This window comes from Trematomus bernacchii, unplaced genomic scaffold, assembly GCF_902827165.1.
Source record: "Trematomus bernacchii unplaced genomic scaffold, fTreBer1.1, whole genome shotgun sequence".
NCBI classification, from domain to species: domain Eukaryota; kingdom Metazoa; phylum Chordata; class Actinopteri; order Perciformes; family Nototheniidae; genus Trematomus; species Trematomus bernacchii.
Genome location: NW_022987686.1, coordinates 1,635,417 through 1,662,242, shown reverse-complemented (window position 1 = coordinate 1,662,242; position 26,826 = coordinate 1,635,417). Strand labels below are relative to the sequence as shown.

General features: G+C 43.5%; 1 protein-coding gene across 5 annotated transcripts in view; it reads left to right on the top strand.

The window, feature by feature from the left end:
• pcdh7b (protocadherin 7b) overlaps positions 1–26,826 on the top strand; it is a 101,012-nt gene that overhangs the window by 30,024 nt on the left and 44,162 nt on the right. For 2 of the 5 annotated variants that reach the window (XM_034136929.1, XM_034136932.1), the window contains exon 2: positions 18,416–18,635. The exons of 2 other annotated variants lie outside the window; for them this stretch is intronic. In XM_034136929.1, coding sequence (XP_033992820.1) covers positions 18,416–18,635 — 220 coding nt within the window. The remainder of the gene's footprint in view (positions 1–18,415; positions 18,636–26,826) is intronic. One more of the 5 variants, XM_034136930.1, reaches the window with a different exon arrangement.

The window sequence follows — 26,826 nt, the reverse complement described above, 5'->3', positions numbered from 1 at the left end:
CGTTGTAATGAGGGAAAAAAAAACGCCCGCTGGTCTCTCCTCCAATCCCCAGCCTTGAGTCTTTCTGCATGAGCTCTGGACAACAGTAATTTGGTATCAGCCTTTCCTGCGTTCCAACCTCATGGCCCTGTCTCTGCTCATGCTTGCATAACCTTGCGGATGATGAAAACCAGATAAAAGGATAAATATATATTTCAGAATTGGAAAATGAGCCAGGCACAAACAAGTACTATTTTGCTGTCTCTCTGCTCAGTTAGGCTGAAGCGATATGGGAAACATCCAGCTTATCCTCTGAGCTAATCCCTTTAGACAAACGTCCAATCCCTCAGAGCATGGTGCTCATTGCAACACTAGCCAATGAAGCGCATTGTCAAATCATGACTGTCTACAGTCCTATATTATACATATTTGATTTGTATTTATTTATTGACTCTTTAGCTTGCCACAGGGTTTCTGCTTTGTACTTTATTTTAAGAAATACAAAATATCAGTTATGTTTTATTGGTAATAAAGCCTGTACAGGTTTGAAACATTTAGGGCGCTTCAATCCAATCCACTGTGAATACTGAAAACCTCCAAACAGTCTATCTATCTTCACAAACTGAGCACAACAAGTGTTTAAATATATTTAACAGTAGTTATTTTAGCCAATCAATAATATAATATATAATATTCAATGATATACAGTAACTTTATTTTTATTTTTTAGAAATACTTTCGGGAGAATTTTGGGAAATACACTTATTGTCTGTACAGCTGCTTGCTGTAGGCTTGTTCTAGCATGGCAGGTACATCCTTTTTCATTGAACTCTCTGCATGTAGAGGAATAAAGGTATTTCCCAATTCTTTTATTTAGATTAGAACATTAATTTAAAATAGTCATGTCAGAAAAAAAACCCCAACAGAATAGGTTGACTAGCCACTGATGAATAGCTAGGTGAGGTGTAACATATGAACACGTCTTCAAATTGACTTGTGCATATGAGTCTGTGTGTGTGTGTGTGTGTGTGTGTGTGTGTGTGTGTGTGTGTGTGTGTGGTTCCAAATCCCATAGTGGGTGCCTCCCCATAATAATGATGCTATTAAAACCTGCGCTTAAGCTGACTTTGCTTTCCTTTTTCCCTCCTTCTTTACACCCAACCCCCCCCCCCTCCCCCTCAACACATACACACTTTGTGAACACTCAGTTGACTCTCCACCACCCTCACCACCACCAACCTCTCCACCCCACATGCCCAATCCCTCCGTTTCTTCCCCCGCTGCATTATTAGTGCGTATAGCTCTCTCCTGGCTCTGCAGAGGCCATTAGCTGAGATTAGCAGCGGAGGAGCCAGGCTACTCTCTCTCTCTCTTTCTCTCACTCACTCACTTGATTTCTTTTTTTTTCTCAGGCTAGCCGTAGCTGCCACGCTCGCTGAATGATTACCATCCATTATAGGGCCTCATTGTGCTGACAGAGGCAACTTCTGGCCCTGGCCCCGGTCGTAAAGAAAAAAAAAAAAATAAGAAAAAGAGAGAGACTCATAATCATAGACACACTCCCTGTGAGTGTAATGTGTGTGTCAGGGAGGGAGAGAGAGAGAGATGATGTGAGTGTGGGGAAAGGAGGGAGGCTGAAAGGATGAGGAGGAGAAGATAAGGCGAAAGAGAACTGGGATGTTAGCATAAGGGATTTAGAAGCAGGAAGTGCAGCCATGAATGCGTAACAAGGGAGACATTTGGCAGCGATCGGAGCTGTTATTACTTATTTGTTGAGGTTTAATGGATGCCACAGCAATGCACCATGGGAAGTGATGTTAACCTTTATAGCGAGGTATGGGGCATGCGCTTCCCCGCTATGAGCCCTCAGTCAAAAGCATGCACGCTCGCACAGGTTGCCCCTTTTTTAGCTGCAGGAGTCACACACAAGCATATACTCCTAGCACACACACAGGGAAAGCACCGCAGTGAGGGTGACTGTCACTTTTTATTTAGATTATATATATATATAAAAAAAAAAAAAGAAATAAAAAAACTTCCAACAAAACAGGCTCATTTCCTGGCTGCTGGCTCAGGTTGTTAGAGAGACAGAGAGAGATAGAAAAACACTGTGAGGGGAATTTTGTCACTTGACTGGAACAAGACGAGGACGGAATATCAATCATTTCTCTCATTTTCCAGCCTCTTCTCGCATAGAGTGAGTATAAAAGCAGAGAATGCTCCCTGTCGACTGCTGTTTCGGCCCACCAGGCCTGAAGTGAATAATGCACAGCTCAAACCCCTATCATAAAACATTTTGCAATGTGTTCGGGAGAGGAAGCCCGCTTTAAAAGGTTGCATCGGTGGTAGGAGGGGGGTTAAAGAGTACAAATCTGTGTGATTGTATACAACGCGCAGAGGGATTTCTTTCAAGCATTAACAACTCTCAGCACCCTCCCTTTCTCAGCTCCCTCTTCTTCGGTGGCTCGCCGAGCTGCATTTCAATGACACTGTCCCAAAATGCCCTGTCAATATTCTTGACAGCTCTTCAAAGCGCGATACTGTAAAAGCGCAGAGGAAATGACAAGCGGCGGAGATTCACCTGAGTTTAAATCTGTATCATGATTTGTAGTTTTTGGAAGCAAAAAAAGAAAGTGAAGAGTCTGTAGACATTTTTCTTCCACCATCCATCAGCTCACGGTCATGACCATGTCTGGCCGTCCAACCCTGGCCCTCTCTGCAAGGTCTGGATTAGCATACTGTCAAAATGTACTCCACCCCTCTCACTTCAATGGCCATCACAGACAACTTGGAGTGTGTGTCTATGTGTGTTCATATATAGAAGTTGCCACCTCCGCCATTGGTAAACATGAGCTCCGTATATAAGTACTCATACATTAGCTCCTTCTATGATTGCATCCCATTCATCTCCACCCTCCCTCCCTCTCCAGTCACATCACTCTCAATCACATCCATCTCTTTGGAGCCATCCCATCTTCTTGAGCCCCCTTCTTTATTTGTAATCTATTTTCTCTCCTTTTTTTTTGCCAACACCCTGCTATCTCTTCTCCCTCCTTTAACACGTTCAATCTCTCCCCCGCTCAGCCGTGCTATTCTCTTTTTGTTTTCCATCTCGTCTCGCTTACTCTCCCCCCTCTCTGTCTCTCTTTCTCTGCCCGTGTTTCTCACCAGTCAATAATGAAAATTGCTTGCTACCTTGAATGGATTATGGGTGTGCGCGGGGGCCCTAGGTAGTTTGTTTGAAGGCGCAGCGGTGTCAAATGAAAAGGCCCGGGCCATTTTCTACCTGCCACAGGCCCTCTGCCTCCATCACACCGTGCACACAAACAAACACACAGGTGCAGAGACACACCAATAGGCCGCATGATGGAGGCAAACATAAATAAACACACTCCTGCACACACATTTGATCAATGACAGCGGATCAAGCATTACCACTCCTGCTCGTGCACTCAAATGCTCTCCCCGCTACCTTTCTCCTCTCTCTTTTTCCCTGCTCCCCCTCCCTTCATCCCTCCGGTCATGTATTATGAATGTTGCCTAATTACGCAGCCCAGAATTCTTCATTCGGGCTGGCACATTTATTTGTTTGCTTTGTATCTCTTTGCCTTTCTCTTGTATGCAAAACCCTTCTGTGATAGAGTTGTTTATTCTTTGGCTCTGCCTTGCTTAGATCAAACAATGAGCAGATTGAACAGGGACGGTGTGCGATTGATGGTCAATCCTCGGGTTGATACACACCGAGAGGCGGGGAAAAGTGGTAAAACATGCTAGCGGGGATACGCGCCTCTCTGCTTCTGGTGGAATCCAATCCAAAGCACATATGCTTGGGCTGCGAGACAAATCTAAAAATACGGTTTGTTTTTCAGCCTGCCATCTTGATTATGCTGCCCTGTTTTCTGCAAGTACCTAATCTGTGTGTATAGATTTGAGAAGCCTCAGTTTGATCTAATATATATTTAATGCTTCCGTCTTTTCTTCCTTCATTTGTGGTTTTCTCTATTATCGCAGTAATTGCTTGTAGCGGTGACTCATGACAACTATTGAGCAGACCCGGGGAGTGTGTGGGTGTTTTGAAATTCGGTCAAGCTCTGACTGACAGCTGCTGTGCATCGTTATTGAAAAACAGAATCCCATAAAGCGCTGCATATTGCATCTTCCCCGAGCAAGTGTAAAGTAGCTACATCTGTTTGACAAATATGTTAAGACATCGTTATTTCAACATTGATGCACAGAGTGTGATTCTGAACCAGCCGCAATCCGAACCATGCTGCCTGTTTTAGTGTCACATCCATTTAAGCGCTACGTCCATCGGCTGCGAGCGGGCACATGTGAGCCGGATTTGCATTGTTGTGTATGTGGGAGGGGGCGTGCGTGGTTGTATGCTTTTATTAATGTATGAATGTTAGAACATGTGTGGGCTCTTTTCTTAAAAAACTGCTCGTGTGTGCTCGTTTCTAAGCTGTCCAAGCATTTCTTTTAGAATAACGAAGGATCACATTTACATGGTGTTACCACCTTGCGGGGGTTGAACAATTTCCATTCACTGATTTTTTTATTTAAATGTACAGCAAATGTTCTCAGTCGATAGCCAAAGTCTACCTAACCAATCGGCATTCCTCCAGTACACTTCAGTTCATTTCCGTGGGATAAAGGAAAGCCTCCTAATCTCTAAGAGCATACTACATTAAACAATTTCCTTTTCTTATGCTTACAGTAACAGTGGGGGCTATAGTGGGATATATCCGTGTGCTAACAACATCAGGGTCTGGACATAAAAATCTCTGCCTAGTCCTTCCCCAGCTTTCACTCCTGTATCATTTTGAGCAAAAAAAAAAAAAAAAATCCTCTTAAAGAAAAGGAATGGTGCTTTCTGACTGAAGCCTGTGAATGCAAAGAGAAGCTTTGGGGCTCAAATTTCACAGTCACTAATAAGCATTCAGCCTCATCTCCTCCTCTGCCTTGTGGTGACTTGGCTGCTAATGTGTGACTGACAAGCCTCGGCTTCTCTGTTGATTGGGGCAGATTTTTTTCAGGTTGGCTAAACACATGGCTGATGGACAGATCTGGGCTGCGTGTGGGATGGGTGTGTCTGGATCTGGCATACAAACATATCATATCAAAGTTGCATATCCCAACAAAAAAAAGGTGCAAGGCTTGTTCTATCATTTCAATACGAGCGCTCACTGGCTTGCATTGCAATGTTTTCGCTTAGACCAACCGAGAAAGATTCAGTAGATCTGAGCCATTTTTCATGCGTGATGGCCTTGGTTGGCTGGCTGCAGCGGGGAGCATTGGTTTTTATTTTTGCCAGATTGCTGGGCTGCCTCTCTTGTTTGCCTGCTTAAATTAGCCCAGCAGGGACCTTTAGTTGCCAATGTGATTTTTTTGGTCGAATTTTTACATTTATTCTGTCCATATATCTTTCTCACTCCCTCCACGCACTCCCTTCCCCAACAACAGATCAATACGTATTAGCTTTAAGCTGGCTGCCAACAACAAGGTCACAAGGTCACGTATTAGAGTGCATTGTGGGTCATTGCTAATAATGTTCCTACATCAGCAACACAGACAGCCTCCTGACCAACCCCTGTCATAAGAATTAAACAGGGCTTAACTAAGAAGATTGTTTTTAGTTAGTGCTCTATAACCCATGGTGAGCTTTTTCTCCGTGTTTATGTAAACTCTACACATTATCTTAAGCAGATACAGGCTCAGTTATCTTCTTAAATCCATCCCAGAGCCACTGTGTTGATTTCCTAGTGGAAACAACGGCAAATGGCTCATTGATCAAATCTCTTATCACGTCCTACATTGTTATTTCGCTACAATGCCGAATGTCGGAGTGCCCTGAGGTTGTCTTGTTGCGTTTCTATTGTAAATGGGAACATGCTAAGACTGGGCATGCTTTTGTTAAGCCTCTAATGCTGGGAGGTATAGGCGGGGTTAATCAAAGATCTTGCAATGAATGAGGCATTGTTAATCCAGTTCGGATAGCGTATCTAGGGTAAACCCGAGGATTCCAGCATGCACTTAAGACCCACACCACACACCGTTAATGCGCATACACAGATGTCCTTCAGTGAGCGCACATGTAATTACACAAACAAAAAGAAGAGGGCACACACTTGCACATTCGTTACACAAATGAACACAAATACATTAACACTCAAACTGGGGTGGCTGTAATTAGCCGTGGGTTCTAGTTCATTGTGTGAAGCAAACCGTGGTGATATCACATCTTTAGTTTCTTAATGGAGGGATATGTCCAAAGAGAATCTGTTTCAAGTAAATGACTGCGGTCGTCTCTCATTTAGCTGAGCAACACTTTAAAACCAGAAATGCTATTTTATTCATGTGGAATCGGGTGGTCTCTCCGCTATATCTCTGACTCAATCTTTCACATCACCCCCCATCTTCTCACCCCTCCGCCTGCTCTCGGCCACTCGCAGCGATTGCGCTCATAAGGACTTCAGCGAGTGGCTCAAATTAATTTCAACTTGTTAATTCCCTTTGAAAAAAATGTGTGAAGAAGAAGGATAAGAAGGAGAATGAAAGAAGCAAGCCAGGTTGCTGTTTGAGTTTCTAATTGCCAAGGCCCAGAATGTGACCTACAGATGTGAATTTCCCCACTTGATGAAATATTAACTAGATTGCGAGGGCTCGACGGAGATCAGCTGCACTGTATAGAGGGAGAAGGAGAGAGACACACTGATGAAGCAGAGAGATGGTGGCGTTGCAACTCAACACGGCTGAGGTTGATAGGGTCGTGTAATGGAATGTGGGAATGAAATGGAACTCATTAGTGGAGACTGGGAAGGATGACAGGGACCTTTATTCATGTGTGTGAGTGTGAGGAAAGTTCCCTCCATGGTATAACGCGGGCTAAAGCGGTAATGTGAAACACGCCGCTCACCTTATCTGCGGATTTACGACCCAACAAGCCATTCGTCTTTCTCTACCTTGTTAGTATTACGCCTCAGCGCCAAAGAACGGAGATAAGCCGAGCGAGAGACGTGAGAATTAGGGAGTGGATGGGTGGGTGATGGATGACTTAGTGGGTAATATTCCTGACAGATGGATGAGAAATGAAAAGTTATCGGTGCTGAAAAAACAAACAAAGTAATGGAGATGATCACATCTGGATGGGGCTGGTCCCTGGCACATGTCAGATACAATTCAATAAGTAACTCAGCAACCATCAGCACTGTCATGTAGGATCATGTACTAAAGCAAGAAAGGTCATTTACTGTAAAAAGAGTTGCTTCAGATGAAACACTCAATTATAAAACCACATGGGGAAAAAATAAACACCTTGAACTTTATCAAACCCACTCCTTCAGAATCCATGTCAGAGGTTGGAAGTATATATAGGCAGATTTTTACCACCTGGAATAATATTATAAAGACAAGTTTGCTGTTTCTACCAGATGGCGATGTGTTGCAACACAAATGGCCTCAATTTGTTTTTTTGGTTTATAATAATTAGCTTATTGAGTTATTATTTATTGAGTAATTTAAGCCTGACCTGCTTTTTATCCTGGCCGAAGAGGAGGGCCAGAGGCACAGCGATGGGGCGGAGGGATGTTTGGGGTAGAGAGCAGGGGAGGCAAAGTAAATACATGGGGGATAACAGAAACTGCTAAATAACTTCTCTTCCAATGCCCCAAATTCATAATAATCAAGTCTACACTGCAAATAAATAAAACACATCCAAACTTCTCGCTAGTGTAGAAATATGGGCCAAGCGGCTGTTTTTCTTTTTTTAGAGATGTGATTATTGTTTTAGCTAGAGCAACCCCCCCCCCCCATGACCTCTAACTCTTAATTTACACAGGGGGTTAAATTAGCCAGCCTGATGAGGGCCATCATTAGTGTGGCGCGGTGCTGTGCTACGCTGCTAGCATTTCTTTCTTTTTTGCTTTTATGAAGCGGTGAATGGGGAAGAAAACCTGCTCAGCAGAAACTAGGTATATATGTTTGGAGGCGGCCCAATCTGAGGCGCATCCTGGGCATTGTTCTTAGATCAAAGAGAGAGAACAATGGCAATGTAATACGAGCTCAAATTAAATGGATGTTTTGTCTTTTTATGTGACAGCCTCAATTCTGGCCTTGAGTTTTGATGTTGTTATTTTTCTTCCATAGCAGCTCTGTTGTGGCTGGGTGACAAAGAAAGCAAGATGGAGAGAGTGAAAGAGAGGGGAAAAAAGAGGGTTGGAGACAGAAAAGCATTTTTTCCTGTTCTGGCTGAAAATGCACAAGGCTGCAGAAAAGCCCCAAAAAAAGAAAACACATATCGCCAACCCCGCTTCCATGCCGCCATATTGATCCAGCATCATAGATCCTTGATGATGCCGCATGTGATGCACTATCCGCCTTTCCACTCGTCACCATTATCTGTCACGCCAATGTCACTTTAATCAATAACCATCTTTGAGTCACTCACTAGCTACCCTAGAAACAGCAGCTCCTTCAAGAAGTCTGCGTGTCTGTGTGTGTGTGTGTGTGTGAGTTCGGGCTATCTATCTCCGCTAGCTTAGGTTTCTTCAATAGCATCCATTATTTTCCCTGTTCCCCCTCAAAGCTCCCTGTCCTCTCATTTCTGTCCTATTCCTGATTAGAAGTAGGAGGAGGATGGGGGGGGGGGGGGGTCATGAATACAGTTAGGTGCTTTCACCTGCACCATGGAGAAAGTAGGCAGGGAGGTGGGAGGTGGTGGGGGGGTTATTTCAACGAGACACAGGATCCGTTCCATCTGCTAACCCAGCACACCGCCGCCACAATCCCACCCACTGTTCCCCTTCATCTTCTGCCTCCGCTGCCGTCTCTGGCGGTTCTTTTATTCCTAGGATACCAGCTGCCGGTAAGGTGATAGGTGAAACTCACACACACACACACACACACACACACACACACACACACACACACACACACACACACACAGACTCACTTTTTGACGGCAGAGAGGCATTGGTACACTGTTTCAGAGCTCACCGGAACGCAGGCACAGGTGTCCAGTAATAATGCCTCTTTGACCTCTCTGTAACTTTTCATTAAGGTTGAAAGAAAGCTAATATTTTCTGCAATTTGCCTGTTCCCTTAATGTCTTAACAAAGAGCTTCTTTGTTGGCTTCTCCCATGTAACCTGACCACATTTGTTCCCCTCTTTCTTATTCAATAATTGGAGAGCAGCTTGCGGCTTAGCGAGGACAAAAACAGGGCCAAATTGAACTACGCATTTCTCTTGTACTCCTCCTCCAAATGTTTTTCTGCATTATTTTGACTTATTGGGCAGAAATACCAGAGGGAACAAACAAGCTGCACTGTTAATTGTGTTTTTCCGACACTCCTGAGCCCCCTTAACAAAGTGCCACTGCCAGCAGAGTGCTGGAGAACTTGTGACAGTGGGGACCAAAACAACCGGACGCCATTATCAAATTTCCCATTAGCTGCCCCAAAATGGCTGCCCAGTCAACAACTGAGTAATGAGATCTAATAGGGCTGGAGCTGAAAATGAGACCTTAAGAGCACATTGTGTATCCGCTCTGCCTTTCATTTGTTTCGTAAGCTGGGAATAGTGTAAAAGAGAAAGCAAGAATGCGGAAAGAATTGGAGAGAGAGATAGACGTTGGTAGCTAAAAGCACTCAAAGGAGTGCCTTGGAGGAGAGGACTATTTTACATGCGGATTAGTGTTCATATCGCCGTCATCAGACAGTGATACTGGGGCTTGATAGACTGTATGTCTTTGATGCCTTCTGAGGCACGGGGCCTTATCGCTTTTGCCTATCTTCTACAACATGCTCCTCCATCATGCATGCACTGATACACCCTTTAGAACGGCTGAGATGGGGAAGATTGTTGAGATGTATATCATACACCTTTTAAAGTCAATATCTGAACAGGCAAACATGCTACCTGTAAACATCCTATGTGATTTCTACAGATGTAATCTTTGAACGTCACACACAAAGCCCTACAGGTGTGCATGGTTGATGCTCCCAACACAATCTCTTGCTGCTCTCTGCTCCTGAATGGCTGCATTGTGCACTAGTTCATTTTTGCATTCCTGCATCTGACAAAATGAACACTGTCGGATGAACAGTTTTTCCACTACCCTATCCCTCAAACACTATTAACATTTTTGTTATGTTTTCCACTTTGGCCCCCCTGGTGAAAATAGCACATGGGGATTGTCTGGGCCTGAGCCAAACACACATAAATTTCAATATTAATTTGGTCGGCACCTCAGCAGCCTCACCGGCTTCCTAATCTCCCGCCGCATATCTTCATTATCTGAAAGTATGCTTTCATCTTAATTCCATTTTCATCCATCAAACGTCAGGGAGGTTTGACCTTGCATGATCTCAGCAAAGATAGCAAGGAGGGGAAAGAGCGGGGCGAGTGACAGAGACTAGGGGAGAGAGGGAAGTTGGGAGATAAGGGGGACGAGTTGAGATGATGAACGGGGATGGAGGGAGGGGGGACATGACAGGAAGAAATGTGGGGGGAGAAACATCTGCAATGCCAAGTCTCAGTCTGTTAAATATGCAACTCAGTGTGTGTAGCCAGTCCATTTATCATAACCATTATGTTGCACCAGAATTTAGCACGTTAGCACGTTAGCAGTGCTGTTGAATAATTCTTACCCTCGCTTTTTTTCTACCCCCCATTCTCCCCCTTCTCAATGTCAGCTTATTCATCCTGAAATTAGGGTCTAATTGCTCATTTGTAGTAATTCTTTTCATTATTGTATGGATGGTAATTGTCTTATGCTGATGTTGTCGGGAACAGGTGGTGGATGGGACCTGTAAGGAAAGTATATGTAAGTGATATGATCAGGACAAACAGTTGGCATTCATTACATCAAGACGCGCCACCTGGTGGTGCTATTCTTATTGAATGAGGGGGGAATTAAACACACATAGACAAAAAGGGACGGACATGTGCGACACACTAGGACACACACTACTTATCCCACTTGAATGAAACATGCCTGCATGATCATACACAAATAGAACGCCTCATTAGCGGATAAGCTGGATATGCTCTCTAACCTCCCCCAATCTATCTCGCTCTTCTATTTTGCCTGTTTGGATGGCAGCCCTGATCCCTTAAACGCGGGTTATCTGTCATCAGTGACTCATGATGGTAAATAAAGAATCATTTCTCTTTCTCCCTCTCTTATCTCAGCCTTTTTCTTTCTGTATCCTTTCCTTCAGATATTATCACTTTCTTTTTGGCGTTGACATTAACTTGTTTAGATATAGCATTTGAAGGCTTCTAAATCTCTTCTAAATCTGTGCTCGCATGGGACAGGTAGCAAAACAAGTGCGCTTCTGTTTCTCATAACTGTGGCAGCGAGTGCTCAACTCTGGCATTTGGCCGCTTTGGCTCCGTTGATGCCATGTCACGCGTTCTGCTGACATCCAGACCTGTGTCACAACAAGCTAGCGTTAGCGCCAGCCCCAGGCTCATCAAAAAACTGACAGTAGTGGGCCGGTGGTCAGATGCATCGCAGTCACTTCTGTGATGGATCCCCAAACACGACACCTAGATACCCAACCAACCTCTACGCCACAACTGGGAACATAAACTGACGGCTGGGTGACATGTGAAATGACATGACAATGCCAAAGACATGACACATACACTTTCGCTCAGATAAGTAACAGTGCTCGCATGCCAGGGAGCAATTTCACCTGCTCACAGGCACAAGCACGGAAAATGGAATGCCATTCAGATGTAGGAGTTCAAACAAGGGCGTAATTCAAAAAAAGGTTCGAAAGATGATCTCAAGATTTTGCCGGCAGACTCTATGTAAGCAACACCAGGGTCAGGGTTTGGTTGACAATCCTTCCAAGCGTCTGCTAGCGCTTGTGTCAGCAGCAGTGGCTCAAACAAAGCGACACAGGATAGGCCCCATTCATTCATAATGAGAGGATGTAACATAATTCGCGGCTGACAGACGCGGATGTTGCTGTGGAAATCCGCAAAAAATCTACCACAGAATGAACGCAAATACATTAGTGATTTGGTCGACAATGACAAGCCTCCCTTTATGAATTATGAAGCCTTCATGTATCGTTTTGTCACGTCCCTTTTAGCCTCATGCTACATGACACCAGGCTTGCTGTGATGGTGTTCCTGCAGCCCAGCAGAAAAGCAGCAGAATCCCACAAAGGGTGTTATTTGTCAGCTTGAAGCTAATCCACTGCCACTCAACCACCTCCCCCCCACACCCCACACACCAAAACACTCTTCTTTTTGCCATTCACAGCAGGTCAGGGGTTGGGCTAAGCTTCTGAAGATGTTCAAACGCATCCCCCCTGAATAGTATCTCTGTTACACCAATGGCCTAATCCGCCACTTGAAGAGCAATTAAAAGTTTAGACCAGACTTTAAGAAAGTAACCACATGTGATCTTCTTTTTCTCTCCATTTATTTTTCCTTTCTGCGGGTCTGACTCTCGGCAGTGCACATGGGGTGCATGCTAATAAGAAAGCGCTAACTGTGGCACTCCTCCAAAGGCATTCCCAACACACTGGGTAAAGGAAAGACAAAACGGGGGTGTGGATGAAGACAGAAAACGAAGCTTGGGATGGAAGGATCCCCACTTTCTAATTTCTTATCATCCATGTCCCTTTATTTGTTCTGTTCTTAGGCTCTCTCCAACTTTTGCATATCCAATTCCCACGTCTCTTTTCTCAATCAAAAATGGTTCCCAAGGCACGAGTTCTGCGACTAAGAATGCGTCCCTCAAGAGTTCTTTCAGAAGAGTTTCTGTGCCTAGCAATAACTTTTTATGCCATAACCCAACCATACAATCATCGGAAGCATACGGGAGTTCATGGTTTGGGTGTCCTGCTGTCTTTTTGAAATGATTGAATAGTCTTTTCTTACTGCAGCACATATTATATTTATACAGCTTTCTCTACTGCCAAAGAGTGCAATAAAGGGTCAGTAAAGACTCAAGAGAAAGCCAGTGAACACGCGCTGAAGGACATCCTATTGATCGGTGCGCAGTCAGATCATAAAACGACCACATGGTAAAAGGGAAGGGTACAAAAATACTCATAGTTTAAAGATCGACAAGAGAGTGCTAATAGCATCATCAACTCTTAACGAGGCTGTGTGATGTGTTGCCCGTAATGTCTGCACCTCCTGTAATAAAAGTATTTTTAAAGGTGTTTAAAAAATGTTATTATCAAGCTTTGGACCCATGCGGATCGTATCTACCTGACTCGCTTTTAAATGAACGATCAGCATTCCAATCTGTCCATCTTATCTCTTATTATATTCCAATCCATTATTAAAAGGCACAGTTAAGGTGAGGAACAGGCAGCTGGGTACCCTTGTGAGAGCGGCTGTATAAAGGATGTGAAAAAAAACGACTTATTTTCAAACTCAGCAGACTAGAACAAGAAAAAGAAAACACTTTTTGCATCTTTGTTGACTCAGAAAACAATGTTGGAAATATCAGACACTGAACTCGCAAGGGCCTCTTTTATCTCGGCTATGCTTTATTCTCTTTTTTCTTCTGCGAGTCTTGGGTGTTCGTTGGAAATGTTACCCTGGATTTTCCTCTTCATCCCGAATGACCTGGGAGGAATGTGTGAGGAGGAGAGAAGCTTGAAGAAGACGGGGGGAATGTGAGGAAGTGAAGAGGAGCACTGGAGCTTGACAGGGCCAAAACTATCAGTCAGGCTAGAACATGATACCTGAGCCTCTGCAGGCGGTTGCACTAACAAAGCTGCATCCACATCTCCCCCAGAATTCCCACAACTTACTCGGCCCTGACAGAAAGCCTTTTTGAAATCCACCTTGTCAACTTACCTGAGAGCCCATCCAAATTACACCTTCCTTGTTTGTGACTACCAATGCCAGACAGCAAACTAGCTTAGCTAAGCATTGCATCGTAATGAAGCACCCAAACAAAACTTGAATCCAGCCTGATCAGATTCCAATTGATTTCCAGTCAGACATTCACCTTGAGGGCATGTGTCTCATTTATAGCATCAGTGTATCTCATGATCTTCTTAATTCATCAGCACTGGAATTACAGCTTCGCCTGCATTTAAACTTAACAAAGCAGAGCGTCCGCAATTAGGCTAATGCAATTTAAGATCCTGGCAGGTATGTTGTTTGGTGTAGCGTGGCTATTTGGCACTTTCTGGGCGTCTCAGGTGGCGTATCGCAGGTCGCTGTCTAGTTGCCCATTAAAAATGAAACATGGCTTCTTAATTACAGACTGGCACTTTTGGCAATCATGGCCATACTCATGTGTCAGGCCCTTCTCTCACTTCCCCCCCCATTCAAATGGCCTCTTTATCCGTCTCCGCATCTCACTTACTCATACTCCACTCCCTGTATCCCTCCATCTCTCTTGGTTGACTGCAATAAGACACTAGGCCTGCAGTTTACGTTTGCTCCCCTAGCCCCAAGTCCTGCCCAGCCACAATTACTTCCTGTGGTTCACGGTAGTGGGTCACTGCCATCCGCCAAAGGTATTTACAGCTGAAATGACAAACACTGTGTTTTCTGAGTAGACCTACCTACATCATTCCATTATCCTTCAAACCACCCGGAGGCTCTGGTGAAGGTGGGCTTAATTATAAAACCAGACAACCAGAGAGAACGAGTTCAAAAGGCTTCCTCAGTGGACGAGTTGTTGCAGTAGAACATAAACACAGTCAACATTGTGTGTTCTATACATAGAATGTATCACGAGTGGCATTAAGCATGCCAAATGGGAAGATGATATGGAGAACTTTTAGAAAATACTTGACATGAAAGCTACTGCATAGCCTTAAGTAATGTGCCTTGACTAGTGCCATTGATATGTATAACTCTGAGGTTTCATGTAAAGGCATAAACTCTCTGTTACCCATTCATGATTTGCTGGGAGAAAACACAAGGTTCAAACAGAGCGATGCTGACAGTGGCTCAACGTTTCAAAAGGGGGAGGGGGAAGGAAATGAAAATCAAATCCGAAAGGTCACACATTATTGACAAGAGTGGCAAGGTCCTGTTTTTATTGGCTCCAGCTCCGCTCGAGTCAGTCCCATGTGTTTCCCCTTTAGCGTCCAGAAAAAGGCCCGGCCAAGCTTCGGCCAGAGCTCCCAGTAAACCTGTGGCTTGTTTGCATTGTTCATTTTTTGGGATGACGGATTTGCTCAATCACCCGTGGCTGTCACAGCTGGCTTTCAATCACAGGCGCACCCCAAAGAGGCCCCTCCTAAATGGATCCCGACATCTGGTACATATAAAGCAAACTGGTGCTAACTTGTAATGAAAGCCATACACTGAATGCTTGGCCACTCTCTGGCAGGACACAGCGTTAGCTAAAGTGATTTGATGAGGTTTTGTTACTTTTTGTATGATCTCTAAATCCAAGTGTTTAAAATGACCCCTCACATAGAAGACAGTTAAACAAACTGTATTGGGTCGTAAGTCATCTTTTTTCCTCAGAAATAGGATCTGTCCTTTCAAATTAAATGGGACTGGGGTCAGGACATTTAAGTGTGTGTGAATGCTCGCTGCTAGATTGATTGACAGCTGAGCGTACCATGAGGGCAGGCAGGTCAGGGTGGGAAGTAGAGGGATAGCAATCAAAGGGCATGTACTCAGCCAGGCTTTACAAAAACACCGGGTCTGAAAATGACCAGTATCTGGGGAGAGGGGGACAGTTCTGTGCCATATGACAGCATGAACAGACAGCGAGGGGAACGCTTTCACTGCAACACCCACAGCTTGCTTTTATGTCTCACATGTAAAATCTCCCTGGCAATTGCTCATGCATTAAAGTATCTCCGGGGCAGCAAAACCCAAGCCTTCAACCCAGATAGCTTGTGTGTGTGTGTGTGGCAGATCATGTTGTTAATTTTCCCTGTGGTTTGGCCATGTGACAAACCCTTCAATTATTCCCAATTGAATACTTGAAAGAGAGAGGAAAAAAGCATATGTAATGTCACATGGCATTTGGGCAATTCATTTGTGTTCCCTGGCTACTTCTTAGACACACCGAGAGTTGCACGCACACGCAAATATAAGAGAAAAATTGACAAAGAAAGGATCGCTTTTTATTGTATTCATTTATTGAAAAGACACAGAATGAAAGGTCGCTGTGCAGACGGTGGTTGCTGCAGATTCTAATCCAAAGCCTCTGGCGATCTCGGCATGAACTCCATTTCTGGTCTGCAAACAAATTAGCTTTTTTTTTCTCCATCTGACTCTTCCATCTTGCTCTCCCTCCAGTGAAAATAAGGGGAAATTCAGGTGAATAAAATCTATTTGTTCATTTCACTTTTTTCTTTTCTTCCCGTCAGCTTATTTTCTCTCTCCCAAACTCAATTTTCCCCCGGTGCGCGCCTGCTCGAGTGTTTCTTTTCTTTGTGACGGTCTCGCCAGCAATTCATTAGGCAACAGTGGTTTAATTTGTATCATTAGAAAACCGTGTTTCCCAAGGAGTGTGGCACTCCACTGAATCTGATCCAGACAAAGTACTTTCTTTTCTGTCCACACGCAAGCTGTGGGATTTGTTAACACACACCTCACACCAAACAAGTGTTTCAGAGTAAAAACAAACAAACAGAAAAAAAAACAGAAAATTAAAAAAAACATGGTTTAATATCTCAGCATCTCTTCAAGTGTTATTGCACTTATTGAGAGCAGTTTTCCTTCTGGGCCCCGATTTTAATTATGCAACAAATGTTTGACTATCCGAGTGAAATTCACATGAATATTTATACCAATTCATTTGTTGAGTGTTGATTGTAATTACATGGAAACATGATTTATTGCCAAGATTGCTGTGCTAGCCAGCCAGAGAAATAGAAACTGGGCAGAAATAAATAAATGCAAATTTCCATACAAGCAGCAAAAGGAAGCCCATTTTCTTTTTTTTTCCCCCAGTGGCTTGTGGGAATTTCCATTATCAAAAAGTTATTTTTTCATGGCATGTGCCTGGCAGAGAGTCAGATATGCTTACAGTAAGTATGAAAGGATGACAAAATAACAAAGAAGTTCACCTTCCTATGGTGACATGCTGAGATTGTGCCTGTATCTGTGTGTATGTGTGTGCTTACACTTCATCTGTCACTCTATTTCTGAAGATGTAGATGTACACATGATAAGAGCTTGACAGGATGTTTTGGTATCAGCCTCTCCGATCGAATGACAGCAGTAGATGGGGAATGGATAGATGTAGAAATGAAAGACGCAGTTACCGATCACAGTGGCTGATAGCAGATTTCACCTCATCAGGTGAGACAATCTGGGAAACTAATAGGAGATGGAGAGAGAAAGACAACATGTTTGAGTAATGGGCTTTTGTCTTATTTAATATTGTTATGATTGAACAAGAGGAAGGAGGTGGTGGGGGGGGAAGCAAAAAGCAGAAGAACAAGTGATGAGGTCCAGCAATGGGTTGGAGAAGCAACATTGGCATGCTCACACTGGGTTTGTATCTAATTAATGAATGGCATTAGCCATTTGTAATGCCATTTATTCTGGTAATGACCAAACCTGATCTTCCATTCCTCGCCTCATGCTCATTCGCCCTCTCTCCCCCCCCCCTCCCAACTGCCATCACCTTTGTACAATGCTCAGACAGGGATTGAGAGATGTTGAGGGGAGGAAGGCAAACAGACTGTAAGCAATAGGCCTCCGATTTAATGACATGCCCTGTTACTGCTTAACTGCGGACACTGTTCCATAATGTGTTTGAGCCGGCTACACTTATTTCGATTGTTAACCCACAACTCGTCTAGCAAAAAGCTTTTGCGTGTGCGCATGTGCTCACGCAATCCCTATTTGTACGCACTGGTCTTTGTGCTTTCGCTCTGCGGAGTGGAATCAGACTTCGAGTCGGACGCTTGTTCACTTTGTCGTCTTTTTAATGGGCAAATAAACAAGTAAATGAGGCCGGAGCATTTTTCCCTCCTTTTCTTTATCTAACAAACACGTTTAGTCAGTTGTGGTCTTGGTCCCCTGAGCTTCACGCAAGCTTGTGAAAGCTTCCTTTTTGTACAGTCTCACGCCCTGTCCCCTATTACAATGTATTGCTATTGATAGATTTCAGGGTGAGAGGAAAGCATGACCTGGTTTGAGGGGATAAAAGGTCTTTGTTGGCTGTTGTGATAGAACAGATTGTAGGTGTCTTTGTTTTGGGGTCAGGGAGGTGACATCACAGCTAGCTTGGAGATGTATGTAAGCTCTAATGGTTGTGCCCTTAAAATCTAGCTAGCACATTTATACGACTCCTAATGATTCCTCCACTAGTCTCCTTACCCCTGCCTCCTTTTTTCTAACCTATTTCTCCACCACCCTGACCCGAAATCTCTTTCCAAAATCCAGAAGATCGAAACCTGTCGTCAAACAATAAAAGTACAACAGTCCCTTTTATAGTGACCCCCGGCCGTTTGGTTTCTCTTGTAGCCGTTTCGCCGTGTGACCTTCTCGGTGGTGAGCCAGCCCCAGGACCCTCACCAGCAGGGATCGCTGCAGAGCTGCTACGACAGCGGCCTGGACGAGTCAGAGACGCCCAGCAGCAAGAGTTCGTCGGGCCCCCGGCTGGGCGCCCTTCCCCTGCCCGAGGACAGCTACGAGAGGACAACGCCGGATGGCAGTGTCGGTGAGGCAGAGCACTTGGAAAATGGTAGGGGCAAACACTAAAGAAGATTAAGAAAGCGATAAGATACAGGAAACACACACGTAGATACTTCCTAGAGCATTCAATCACAGTAGCAAGCCCAACGGTAGATAGTGTCAGAAACATACAAAAACATGTGAGGTTCTGTCCTTTTTAACATTTGGGACAGAGTAGACCTTTCTTTAGGTGTTTTTGGCTTGGACATTTGAGTTTTTTGTAGTTCTGTAGTGTTTTGAGGTTGTGATGCAGAGGATACTTTTGTGAAAGCTGAAGCCCTTTCACAAATGTACATCATGTGAAGACAGGGTGTGGGATTTATTATAAAACCTACGGTTCTGTTTCCAGAAACAGGCAGCTTATTTGATCAAAGGCGCTACACAGGGGATTATATGAAACAGATATATTCTTTAAGATCAACACCTTTCAGGCCGTCTTTCTCCTTTTAGTTTGCAGCTATGTTCCTTACAATTCCTATTGGGTTTCGTTCATGTGGGTTTCAACTTGACTCAGTGTAGATTTTCTAAGGAGGAGTAACAATAGGGGGTAAATACCCTACTTGAATTGTTTTATAGTATAGTAGCTTTACTGATTTTCAATGCGTGCTGGCTTGAGGCCGTTATAAAATACTTTATTTTTCTTCATGTGGGAGATAATGGGCTGATTTTCTGTAGGTTGCAATGTAAAAAGAGTGTAGTCTAGAGTGAGTGGGAGCTGTGGAAAAGAGCCTATTGTACACTCCTGGTTATACTGCTGCATCTCCACTTGCAGCATCTTCTCACAGCTCAACTAAGCCAGTTTCCTACCAAGACCAAAATATGAGCAAGTGTGTGTATCTGGGTGTGCAGTGAGAGATGGGGCTAATGGTCCCATTCATAGTCTCGGAGTCTGAGGCGATGCTTAACAAGGACGAGCTGTCTCGAGAGCGCTAAGCCTAAGTGCAGAGGCTTCCCCACTGCAGCTTAGGATAAGGATATTCAAATGGCTTAAAGATTCACATCCTCTCTTTTAAGATGGAGCTATTTCAGAGATGATGTCTTAACTTATCTCAGATCAGAAGGGTCAACATAATTGTTCCGCTGTGTCCACATCCTTTCGGGAGATTGTCTAATTGTAGGTTCGCAATGACCCCACACACAAGGTAGAAAGTCAAGCAAAGCAGACCGATGTGCTCTTCAAACAGGCAGTTACACAGGTGCCCACAGTGAGCTTTCTGGACTTTTGGCCTTAACAGAATAAAAGACATTTTAACCACTTTATTATGAGCCGATAGGGCTACCTGGAGGGTACTTATAATGTCCTATTTTCAGACGATGTGCACTCATTTATTGGCCAAATTAGACCCAATTAAAAGACTCATTTCAATTTAGTCTCCACTTAAAGTCACAGGACAGGGACCACCAATAGTGGAAAACCCAGTTAGATGCAAAGTGTGATCAGCCTGTCAATCAAATACCACTTGAGAACGAAAAATAGCATATATAGTGAATCAAAGTGGAATATAGACCAATAAAGAAGCCCATGTATCATAACATATTGTCCAATGTGAAATGTTTTACAATGACCTCAAATAAAATGGTAATATAATCCCCATTCGTTTGGGCTTCAGCTCAGTGCACATATGTTGTTAATTCTCATTTTTCCACGGTTTCTGCGGGTAGTGTTACAAAGTACACTGCAGCTTTAGAGGAGATTTGTTGGAGGAACAGAGTCAAGGTCAATATATGAATCAGTCTCCATCCAAGAGAAACAACATGCTCGGCTGCTGCTCGCTATCTTTAGTGGGATCAGCTCAAATGGTGTGTATATGTGTGCAGACGGCATGCTGTATAAAGTGAGTGCATGTGAACGTTGACCTGTTTTGTTAAACACATTTTTTTTTTAAACTCAAAGCAACCTCGGAAATCTCTCGCAGCATATTTATACAATGCTTAAAGTTTCTTCTCTGAGGCTATGATGAGATATAATCTACAGATGAAGCACCTGGGTGGCCTTGTGGTCCGACATGTCATTGAATGCTTAAAAGAAATTAGCTACATGTTTGCTGTTAAAGTGTCCTTGAGGAAGAAGCTGAGCCTCCACTTGCTCACTTTAGGTCACCGTGGAGAAGGGCATCAGCTAAATACCTAAGTGTAAAGTAAATGCAATCATCTAAGGTCAAGGCAAATAGTGGCAAAGTGCTGCAGCCTCTTGAGGGATGCTAACTACAGTCATTAGCGTTCCCCCTTGTGTTGTAGCCAGCTCGCACACACACACCATCGGCACGGCTTTATATCAAACCCGAGCCCTTTTGAGAAAATGAGGGAGTTATGAGGAAAGAGGGAGAACAAAAGTTAGCAGATGGCTTGCTGCGGTGCTCAGTGTTAGCATGGGCATCATTAGCGGTGTGTAATTGCAGGTTTTTACGTGCAAACTATTCGTGGTAAGGTGATTTTTTTCTGTTTTTAGATTAAAGCGATTGGAGTTAAATCAAGATTATAAGAACCTCGACCTTGGGGCCAGTTTGCAAAAATGTATTTGAGGATTTGATTTCCCATTCACAGTGTTCCTGATTCATCCTGTTTGACTGTCTTTGCTTTGTGTCGGGGTGAAACGCGGACAAAAGGCTTGTGTCCCTTTTTGATGCCGTGCCTTTCCTGGCTCTAACTTGCTTGTTCTGGATCGATGCTTGCACAATGTGCAGGAACAATCGTCCTCCACTGCAGCTGCTCGTCTGTCTCACACACATGAATGCACGGACACCTACACACACATATGCAGGCATCCGTACTAACACAGACCCAGACAAACAAATGTGAAGACAACAACACACACACAATCTGTTTTTCACTCTCTGCCTCCTCGCTCTTCATCCTTCCTTTATATCTACCATGCACAGATGTGCCAAGGGACCGTGTTTTCTTTTTCTCATCTCCTTCATCAAGGTCAGGTTTCAAACTTTATTATCTTCTATTTGCTGACTTTTTTTCCATTGGGAGTGTCAAATAGGAAAATAAAATAGAAAAAAAAACAACCTCTCCATCCGAGACAGATTCTTCTTTCTCAAACCAGGGAGTGCTGGGGGTCAACATGGGAATATGAACATATTCTTGACCCAATCCACAGTGCCCAAACTTATCTCACAAGACTCCTCTGTAGTTTCTTCTTGACGTTGTTTCAGAAGAGTGAGAGACAGTCCATAGCTGCGGGTCAGGAACCTTTGAGAATTTGGTTTGCAGTTGTCAGAATTCCTTTAGTTGCAAGATTTAAATGTGTACTCTTACGAGGAAGATAAAGCATACATTTTATTATAAATCTTAAGCAGCACATCGCTTTGGCATTTGGTACACTTCACGACGTCTTGATCTTTTTGATGCACAGCTGGGGCCCTCACTTATTCATAAGCTTACCCCGGTGCTCATCAGATATTCATAAACGCTGAGTGTTTGGAGTCAAACACTCGATTAGGCCGTTATGGATGTCAAAGAATCCTTGTGCAGATGTACGGTGTTATCTGTGGGTCAAAGCCTTTTGCTCCATTATTGATCTCCACATTGCGGGGGGTGGGGGGGGGGATTTTTCAATTTGAACCGTGTTAGTTCAAGTACAACTCAAAATAACATGCTTCCACATTGCCCTTTCATCATGAGTGAGGTGTGGAAGGTGTTTTCATATAAAACCTCGGTGCGAATGTGAACAGCTCCGGGCACTGAAGATGTAATATCATTGTTCAGTACATCAGGCTTTGCTGTGGTTGATGCAGTAGGTCACGCTGCTGAGGATTTACGCTATTTGATCCATAGTGTGAATCGTTACAGTACATATGGTATTGTTGGTACCACTTTACAATAAGACTACTGTAGGAACCAAAATGCTTGTTTTGCCATTACTTATTACTTCTATTATTATTTTAATTTCTGTTTGCATCACGTTTCATTCTTATTGTTTATCACTTCCGGCAATGGTCACGTGGGTGTGGTTTATTGGTATTTAGGTCACCTGTTGCCGGTTTGGAGGATATGATGTAGGAAGAGGGTGAATGGCGCTCTGATACTTTCTGTTGACCGTCAGGTCGGGAGTTGTATATTGTTTGTTTTCGTTTTATTAAACACTATGGACTATAAATGACTTGGGACTCTTAAATGGAACGCGTCACAGCAAAGAGCACATTTTAGCCTCTCAGCGGCTAACTCATAGGGAGTTTGTGCCGCTACAACTACCCTTATAAAGGGTTTACGAATAGTTTGTAATTCATTTATTAACTAGGTTGTGAACACTTTATAAATCATAATAAGCTTTTACAAGACATGAGATAAACAGGGCGACTGTGACCGGTTGCTTGCCAAATAGTGAGCCCACATTTATCTGTACTGCTAAGCCTTATATTGGCTACCTAGCTTACTTCGTGTTCTTCATCAGCCAGCATCCTTGGTATCTGTTGCTCACCGAGTTGATTCTCGCTAAGTAGCCAATATAAGGCTTAGTCATCTTGCCAAATAGTGCGCCTGTGTTGATGTATGAAAACTATGTTAGAACTGTTTTATAAATGGTTGTGTTTACAACCTAATTCATAACCTAATTATAAACCCTTTATGAATCCTTTATAAGGGTAGTCTTATTGTAAAGTGGTACCGTATTTTTAATAGACAAAATGCTAATGTGTAGTTTTAACCTTTTTACTTTGACTTCACCTCCTTGTATTCACTAGTTAGTGAACATCGGTATGTGCTGTGCTGCCCAGCGGCTAATTCTTAGCAAAGGTAAGCCAAGTTAGTGTGAGTCGACATGTAAGACGTGTAAGAATCTAGAAAAGAGAGAAGGAGTTTTAAAAGGTTACTAAGGTTCAGTAATAAAGGACACTACAGAGGGAAGTGGCTAAATGGGCAATCCACTAAGAGTATCCAACACCATATGGAAAGGACATTTTGTATTTATTTACTCTCTTGCCATTGTGAGTGCGACTTGAATAAAAGACCATGAGAAAAAAAAAAAAAGTTGTAAGCGTTTAAAAGAAAAGTTGAATTTTTCTGTAGGGCCTGTCCATGATCTAATCAGACACGAATAGTGGACATACATATACGTTGTGGAAAGGCCCTGTGTGATTACATTAAAGCCCATTTAGTGGTTGCCATCACATTATCCCAATTAGTCACAAAAAAATGGATAATACAAATCACCAGGGTTATTAGTATGATGAAATATATTAGAAACTCAAACTATTTTATCCGCATTATATCACTGGGTGCATCTCGCAGAGGCTGATGCCTAATTGTATTTTGCCAGATGCTAAGACAGATGAATAGGGCACATTTATTGTAGCCTCTGAGGGATTAAAAGCACATCCTACTGGCCACTAACGTTAGCATGCCTCCCACGTTTCTGTGCTTCTGCTGCTAGACAACCACCCCCTAACACACACACACACACACACACACACACACACACACACACACACACACACACACACGGCTTCTATCTCTGGGCTGTCTCTCCTGCTGAGAAATCTTGGGGTACCACCCTTGGATTACAAACATCATCATTTAGTGTTGGCTAGCTTGCGCCGACGGAGCAGGACAGACAGGAAGTGGCACATCACAGCAGTTGTCAGCGAGTACAGACTATCTGAGCCACTGCTTACACATGATGGACAGACTGTAAATACACATTTTACACAGAGAAATGAACACACATGCTCATTCACGTACAAACAGAAAGCCACGCACATACTCCACATTCCACACAATGAGGCACTGCATCATTTCCCAGCTCTGAAGCACCTCACTAGATCACTTCATAGTTGCTATGTTTCTGTTTTCCAAAAGCTTTGCCCGTTGGAAGGATGCTTAGGCTGTTTAATAATGTGCGTGTGTGTGTGTTTGTGTGAAACTCTGTTCATTAAGCAAGCCGAATTGTAGGGCCAGATGGCAAAGCGAGTTTGTTTAATTAAAACCATTCATATTTCAAGAGCGGAGCGGCAGCAGCACTGGTCCTAGGTCTGATTTCCCCCAACATGGTGGAGGGATGGGAGTGTGTGTTTTTTTTGCGGTGGAAGGCTGTTTAGTGAAAAATCACCCAGCGGAAGGCATTCACGCTATCAATCAGCATGTTACACACGCTCCCCCCCCCACCCATCGCCATCCCCAAGGTCACAGTCCATGTGTGCACTAGTTAAAAACACTACAACATTAATTGGGGTGATTAAAATTGAGATAGAAATGAAAGAAATAATAATGAGTAAAAAAGTGTCTCAAAGATTACAGAATTAAGTGTGTGCCTGCAGTCCTCTACAGTGTGTTTCTCTTTCATTTCCATCTGTCGCTTACCCCACGCCCCTTGTTTTTCCCCCGTGATATCCTCAGGCAAGATGACAGCAAGGGAGATAGAAAGAGCAAGAGGACCTGGTGAGATGATGTGAGAGAAGGCACTGAGGGAAAGCATGGCAGGGCAGAGTAAATGAGTAACACATTGCACAGGAGCCCAGAGACAGATCGAAGGATGGGATTTTGGAAAGCGACCAGGAGATGGAGAGAAAATTAATATTAAGAGGAAGAATATGAGAAACAGAAGGTGGGGGAGAAGTGAGGGATGGGGTTACATGCGTGGAGAAGTTGCCAGCAGGGAGTGGCGCTTGACGGAGAGATGATTGATCACTGCTCAGCCAGAGACGGCAGGTATTCAAATCATACCCCAGTGTCACATCCAGAGTCCTGTCTTCCTCTCCACATGGGCACACACGGACTGTAAAGCCCACCCAGCGCAGTCTTAACTCCTGTAACAAGGACACAATTAAGCTTGAGGAAATACCCTTTCTTAAGAGAGAGAGAGCAGAGGAATCTGTGCTGAAAGTTTGTTTACTGTCAAATGCAAATAGCTAAATATATTTTGTTTTCATTTAACTCTATTGGAATCTAGCCACGCATAGTGTTATTTGCCGAGGTTCAGAGAGCCACTTAAAAATATACATTTATTCAAATTCAAGATGTATTGGCAGAAAATATGTCCAGGTTAATGTGTAATACACAGACCTCACTGTGGGCAGTTCGTATTATACCAAATAAATAGTCCCTATAAACAAACAGTTTGTTCTTTGGATAATCTAAAGCCAAAAACAACAGATTATTGGAACTCAACATAGTTTCTTTTGAGATTTCCTTCTCTGGAATTATTATTGTTGACTCTAAAACCAAACAACAATTGAGAAGTGATAATATATCTTGTTTGTTGAATTATTTACAACACACCTTTTTACATGATCAAAAGCCAAAGAGGGTTTGGAACCACCTAATTTGTATATGTTAAAAAGTATTCTCCTCAATTGGACTTGGCAAGTTAATCAGGGACACATTTCTGTATATTCGGATGAACTGACCCTTTACATCATCTCAAGAAGGAGGACAGGAGACTGAAGATGATTTTTGTACGGAATTGTTCAAAATGGATGTTGTGCCTCTGATAGTACACCTACTGCAATGTAGGATACAGAGGAAATGGCCAATAATACAGAAGAATGGATGAATGTGCGGTGCAGACACACCAACACACACACACAGATATTGTGGAGGTCCCAGTGTGGATAATGGAATCGTTGCTGTGGTGTTTTGTGTAGCTAGAGGCGGCTGACACCCACTCCTGACAGAGATTAAAAAAGCCATTCAGCTGGCTATCAAACGCTGATACACAGCCCGTGATGGCCATTTGGTCCGAGAGAGAAAAAGTGCACACAGCCACTCTATATCCACTGTGTATGTACAGAATATGACCCACAAAAAGGCTGTTTTTAAAAGCTGCTATTGTCGAGTGCCGGCGATGAAAGTCAGGGAAATATGTGTGTCGATTTCACTTCAAACATGGTTGTATTTTGGCATTGTCTTCTACAATGTGGAGTTGATAAAGGCAGCACTTGCAGGGGACAGAGAAGCAGAATGTTTTCTCATGGCACCGCAGCGACATGACTGGTTTTTCAATGAGCGCCTACAGTCATACGTGCCGACATGTGCATTTTGTGCCTTTTTAGGTGCAACGGAGCGGTTACTAGCCATTTGGCTTGTCTCCAAATGGCACGGGTATTTGTTATGTTCGGAATAAAATCACTTTCTCCGACAGCTGTTAATTTGGAATACACCTTGCTCCTTTTTTTTTACTTTTCCCCCCCCACGATATCATCACTTTTAAACTAGGGTATGTGTGTCAGGTGTAGTGTTTGGCGGGGCGGTCTTCAATG